At 40.7% G+C, this 6,905-nt stretch overlaps 1 protein-coding gene across 1 annotated transcript; it reads right to left on the bottom strand.

Moving 5' to 3' along the window:
• Nucleotides 1-3,875: 3,875 nt before the first annotated feature.
• Nucleotides 3,876-6,506, bottom strand: LOC145458260 (plasmolipin-like). The gene is made up of 4 exons (XM_080336585.1): nucleotides 6,287-6,506; nucleotides 5,772-5,974; nucleotides 4,867-5,016; nucleotides 3,876-4,058 (listed from the first exon to the last, which is right to left on the bottom strand). The coding sequence occupies exons 1-4, from the start codon at nucleotides 6,293-6,295 to the stop codon at nucleotides 3,920-3,922; spliced, it is 501 nt and encodes a 166-aa protein (XP_080192711.1). The 5' UTR covers nucleotides 6,296-6,506; the 3' UTR covers nucleotides 3,876-3,919.
• Nucleotides 6,507-6,905: the final 399 nt, after the last annotated feature.

Below are 6,905 nucleotides of genomic sequence, written 5' to 3'. Positions count from 1 at the left end.
CTTTTCGGTTGTTGCAACACAGTAGGGTATAAAGTCAAATTGATTGATGGTATTTTCACATTATATCTCATCCCTTCGTCGCGATTAGCAGTTTTCCTTGCCATTCCTTCTCGTCAGAATAACTGACTATACTCGCTCGCAATGGTCACCATGAACGGCATAATTGCGAGATGTATAACCGCCGTAAAGCGCGTAACATCCAACCATCATCCTTAGTTCCAAATCATTGCATGTGTTTGCGGATCAGTCTATACTCCGTGGCCATTGACACACGTTATCATTTTTGTGACGATGGTTTGAGGTGAAAATAATGGAATGGGATACAATGCGTTCAACGACTGGCCCACACTCTCGTCAGCACATCGCCAACTGGAACGGCCCAAAGCAATCTGTTACTCAAACTACAGCATAAATATTATTCAGCTATATATGGCTATATGCGTCGATATTGAAGCGTAGAGCATATATTAGGGATGGTGTGAACCTCTGAAAGGTTCAGGTTCGTGTGAACGCGAACCTTTTTGAAAGGTTCTGTGTGAACGCGAACGTGAACCTCGTGATGTCACGTGACGTCATATTGCTAATTCCAACCCTATCTTTCAATGAAGTGATAGCCTATATTAATGTACATTGTACATGTACAGTACACGATACCTAGAGACGACTCGGGCCACATAATGCCATAATGCTGAAGTACATTTTGGCGATTTAAACGTCGCTAAATGTGTCAACTGGGGAAATCATATGGTATAATGCTCCCATAAAATCAATATCATCCGTCACGTTTGCCAATCATTTCGAAGAGGTGTTGCCAGCTTACGCCTTAACGGCCTGGACCAGACCGGGCAATGTATTCGGTGCATGAGTATTGCTACATTGGTATTAGGCAGAGTGTAATGCAGGCTTTTATACTTGCTACCGATATTAGGCTACCCCAAAAGTTATAGAGCTGTAGCCAACACTTCAATCGCACGGATTGGGTTTTAATGATACAGTAAAGATATGAAGTGAAGATACACCTCGTACGCTAGCTAGATTTGTTACATCAAAAAACTATATCAATCTCATTGATTGGTTGAATTGCTGTTTACATGTTTTGTATGTCGCTCGTGATGTTATGTGATTGCGGGTCAGCTCACAGCAGAGAGTCACTATATATTCACAAACGGAAAGTTGGATAATTAGAGCAAAATTTTTGTAACAAAGCAAGTAAAATCTTTGAGATTGTCAAAGTGCATGCTCGTTTTGAGTTTTTTTTATGCTGTCGGCGTCATTCATTGAGTGGCCTGCAGTTGAAATGCAATAAATTCGAACCAAAGATGTCATTATGAAGTGAAAATTGTAATATACGAAAAAGGTTCACAGTGCAGAACCTACCAAGGTTCTGTTGTGAACGCGAACCTCCAAATTCCCGAGGTTCACACACAGAACGCGAACGTGAACCTCGCGTTCACACCATCCCTAGCATATATAGAGGATGTATTATAAGTGGTATGAACTGAAGCTCCAACGCCGAGGCTCGTAGCAGCGGTTCGTTCGAACAACATGGTTTCTCAGAGCCACTTTCAGGGGTTCGGTGATTCCGTTCACCCAACTCATACGATTCATGACACCACCCTCTGCATATATTCATCATTAACTACAGCTAATCACTAGGGATGGTGTGAACCTCTGAAAGGTTCAGGTTCGTTTGAACGCGAACCTTTTTGAAAGGTTCTGTGTGAACGCGAACGTGAACCTCATGACGTCACGTGACGTCATATTGCTATTTCCAACCTACATTTCAGTGAAGTGATAGCCAATATTCATGTAAACGATACCTAGCGTCGACTCGGGCCACATAATGCCACAACGCTGAAGTAGATATTGACGTTTTAAACGTCGCCAATGGTATCAACTGGGGCAATCAAATGATATAATCATCCCATAAAATCAATATCTCCCGTCACTTTGCCAACAATTTCAACGAGGACTTGCAAGGGAATATAAGCTTACGCCTTAACGGCATGGGTTCGACCGGACAATGATTGTATTCGGCGTCTGAGTATTGCTATTACGTTGATATCGAGCAGAGTGTAAAACCGGTTGCTATACTTGCTACCGATATTACCCATTAACAAGTTACACAGCAGTAGCCAACACCCCAATCGAAGGTATTTTGTTTTATGATACGATAAACATATGAAGTCAAGATTGACCATGTACGCCATCTAGATTTTTTACATCAGACAACGATATCAATTTCATTGATTGGTTGACTAAGCATATTATTCGCTGACTATACCTACATGTAAACATATTCGCTCTTGATGTTGAGTGATTGCGGGTTAAGCTCGCAGCAGAGAGTCACTGAATATTCACAAACGGAAAGCTGGATATTTCGAACAAACCTTTGTAATAAAGCAAGTAAAAATTTCTAGATTGTCAAGGTGCATGCTAGATGAGTGTTGATTTTTTATGCTTCCAGCGCCATGCATAGAGTGGCCCGAAGCTGGAATGCAATAAATCTCAACCAAAGATGTTATAATAAAGTGAAAATTGTAATATATGAAAAAGGCTCACAGAGCAGAGCCTACCAAGGTTCGTTTGCGAACGTGAACCTCTAAATTCCCAAGGTTCACACACAGAAAGCGAACGTGAACCTCATCTTCACACCATCCCTACTAATCACACTATATCGCTTATTCATAATACATATGCTGTGGGCATTCGGTCCACTCAGTCAGAGACTGAGGAATGTGTTGATTACTTTATTAGTAGCGTTGCCTTTAAAACAAGTGATTGTTTAAAATATGTTTTAAAGTTAAACAGGGTTTTAAACAAAGGCCTCTTTGAATTTTTTTTCAAGTTGTATAATTATGCCATACTCGTGTAAATACTTTCCAAAAAACACGTTGTATGAGCCTACGGACGATTACCACCCGATATAGCCGACGTGTACCATTTGGGATGGTTGGAACCCTCAAAATCTTCGGTCCAACAGCTATAATACGTAGATATTTCGTCAAAGGAGCTATATTCACCCAACAATTCTAATAGATAGAGTAATGGTAAAGCGTCCGGCTTCTTGATCGGTAGGTCGTGTGTTTGATCCCCGGCCGGGTCAAAAGACCTGATAACACTGGTATCCGTGCCTTCCCTGCTTTGCGCTCGTGCATTATTGGGATAGCATGGAGGGGGATGCTTGACTTGAAAGCCTTACAATGCTATATCTGCACCTTCCCTATCCAGCGGCATATGCACATCATGCACTCATGGTATACATATGCACAGATTGTGTGTATGTATATCATGAGTCCGTGTATATGCCGCAGAAACATCAAGGACAAGAATAAACTACGTCCTTTTTTTCCTTGTCGATATCAATCCACCATGACGTCACAATTGACTTTTCGTGACGTCATTGCTTAAAAAAACACAATAAAAACATGTTTTAAACAAGGGCCTTGTTATAAACATGTTTGTTTTGAATTGATTTTTGTTTTTAATGCAACCCTACTTGTTAGCGACTTCGCTTTCAATAGTTCAATCCCTTGATTAAAATTAAAGCCCTCCAGATACTACTCTTTTATTACAACATATCTGGGCTTGGCCGATCAGCTCTTTTCGGGGTTGAAATACGGAATAGTAAAAAAGGAAATCAGCCATAAGAAGACGCACCGTTACCCAATAGCCGATACCGTCCACAAATATAGAATTATCTCGCCGAATACGTTTTTAATTAAATCCCACAATCTCTATCCTCAAAGCCCATTTTATCAATCCTTGTCGATATTTCGTCTACAAGTTATACGCACTGGTACATGGGATTATAGTCATTGCCCCACTGTAAACATAAAAATAAATAGCGTGTTTTTCGGCAGACAACACAAGGAGAAAGCACCAGCCTTTTTATTGTTCAATGCAATGTGAAGAAGTTTTACACAAAAACATTATGCGAAGATGGTGTAGCTTTCTGCCATGGAAAGCGCCCAAATGTTTTCCGAAATGTCAATAAAAAGCTTGCAACGAATAGAACTGTCACAATGAAGCCGAATGCAGCACTAGCGCGGAAGTTTCTGTAATGTAAAAACGACTCGTCATTACGTTTAGAAACTATTTGGCATCTAGTATATATTCTAACATTGGAATAATTTCGATGAATGCATTTGCTCACAATCACCATTAAATCAGGTTGGTGCCATTATTATACTATTCGGTCAATTCTGATTCCGATTTAGACATGGACCATACCGGATAATTTCTTTCTTCTTCATAATTTATGAATATGTTTCTAGCAGAGATTTGATTTTATACTTTTATCCCAATAAGGAGATATGGGGAGAGGGATTTATGGCACATTCCCGATAGTCGAAATTATAATATTTATAATACTATTTATAAATTTATAATATTAACATAGCGGTCGGTATATTTATTTTATTTTCCACTATACGATAAAAAATTCTGGTACGAATAGCGAAAACTTTTGTCGCACCACGCCGTACTGTATCAGTTACCTGCTTGCAAAGTAACCCACTGGCAGCACTGGCTAACAAAGGTCCAGAACTGTCTTGCAAATATGGAGCAAGCTCGCAGATTCAAGGAGTTTCCTTTCACGGCATAGCCAAAAAGTAGTAGTTGGCGCAACGAATTGCTGCATAAGGCACGTTAGTCGGCTAGTATGTAGTGTATCTTGTGTGGAGTAAAGATTATCGTTTTGTTTTGACACACTATAGATTTATAATACTTAATAACGACGGCCCTAAACCTTCGTGTGAGATGAGGTCGCTATCTTGGGTCCGCGTTGCAAGTTTGATCCTTTTGTAAGTGACAATTGTATCCATGTAAATCGCGTGCAATTGCTACGTTATGACGAATACTTACTCCACTCTCTTGGAGCCGGATGCAACGCAGCTCGATGCAATCAAACATAGAAAGAACATGAGTGCATTCAAAACAACTTGAATAATTCCCCAAGGAAGATTCGAACATACGGATCCATGTAATCCCAGAATGAATGTCACCAACAAAATTCTGTGAAATGTATTCAAACAGTGTTATCGTGGTGCAGGCGATGCACTATTAGCTGTTATACATGTTGAAGAACATCCAAATTTTCGTTACTGGTTTCAAGGCTGTACTATAAAACCAGATGTCGACATTGAATGCAACCAATGATGTATAGTCATAGTGGGGTAACAACCACAAGGGCTGTAGTATCGATCACTAATGATGACATACCAATAAATATACATTGTCTACACCAGTGGTTCCCAACCATTCGACCCATCGCCCCCTTTTCAAGCTCAACACCGATCATCGCCCCCCCAAATTCTGTGTACCGAAAATTGGGCATACAAACGATAATCACCGGCCGGTTGACTAAAAAAAGGTCAACTTTTCGGCTCAAAACCTAATTTGACACTTTTGTAACTAAGTTTCCGTGGGTTGAATAAAAAAAGAAAGAAAAAAAAAAAGGTCAGCTGTTTTGACGCGTCATAGCCCCCCTATCGCCCCCTTCGCTATTTTCGCCCCCGTCGCCCCTTTTGTCCACTTTCTCCCCCCTATCGCCCCCTTCGTCCTTTTCGCCCCCCTAGACCGCCAAATCGCCCCCTGGGGGCGATGTCGCCCACGTTGGGAATCAATGGTCTACGCTGAAATGTTGCACTGAACATGGACAAAATCTACTTTGTCATTAGCCAGTCAATTTTATGGACCGGTTCTTGAAATCTGTTTCGTATCAAAACCACGTCACATGTTACAAGAGAAGCAAAATGATTTCTACTCACAATGTACACAGCCAACTGAAAATAAAACCAAATACAGCAAATTGAAGACTGTGCCAGTGACTCCACCACCACACTGATACAATGAAGCACCATGCCAACATCGTGCAGAAGAATTCCACAATTAAAGCGACGCCAATCGGAGTCGCCAGGAATCCCACATTAATTCCGATCGATGAAGACGGGGCAGCTTTGTTTGATGAGTTCTGTTAATAAAGCATAATCAAGCTACTCATGCAACCAGGACCCAGGGGCGACATGTCACTTCTCGGACAATGATGTAAACAGATTTCATGGTAGGTCAATTAATACCAAAAATGGCCCGAAGCCATAAAATTACATCACTCAAATGCTGCCATCATGCGGAAATGATTTGCCTAACTACATGTAAAGACATTTCTTGGACAAAATTCCTTGTGCATCTACATACAAGTGTCCTCAAGTTTTGTAATATTCTTTATAAAGTAGAACCAAATGTATTCTCATTGCTGAAACATACCAATACGTGTTTGCCTTACCTGACTCATATTTCCGTGGTGATGGTCTTGGCGTTTAGCTACATAGTTTAACAAGTGCTGTTGGTAATAATACGTGAACGGACTATATTGGAATCTCGTTTATTACTGAATTGATAGTGTCATCACATAATTGCTTTGAGCGGCTTCGTAGGAATGCCGAATAATCCAATTTGTTTCCACCTACACTCGATGTTGAGCTCTAGAGTCTGCACGCGATGTCGGAAATCCACAGTCTACTCAGTAAACGGCATTCCTATTTAGCGCAAGGAGGTGAAGCTCAAAATCACCTATGGTGGCTAGCAACCAAAAAAGCAAGCCTACGGAAGGATGTTTCTACTTGAAGGAAGCGTCGTAAACTTATAAGTATGAGTAATGAGTATACTCCTAATAATACACAGAGTGAAATGTTCAGAGTCATCGAAGCACATGCGACTCAAGAAGAAATGAACTAATTCACGCCTGAAAATCAAAGTCTATTAGAATGCTGCGTATTCAACAGTACCACAATTCCTATTCCTGATACTTCATCAGTATATTTCATCTGCATATGCTGTGTCCTACACCTGCCACCGGCATACACTATTCAGCTAGAATCTACACATAGCGAATGCTCTGACCT

This window comes from Botryllus schlosseri, chromosome 16, assembly GCF_051294905.1.
Source record: "Botryllus schlosseri isolate E-star chromosome 16, Bs_hap1, whole genome shotgun sequence".
Taxonomy (NCBI): domain Eukaryota; kingdom Metazoa; phylum Chordata; class Ascidiacea; order Stolidobranchia; family Styelidae; genus Botryllus; species Botryllus schlosseri.
Note: the sequence above shows the minus strand (reverse complement) of the source record. Positions and strands in the feature narration are given on the sequence as shown.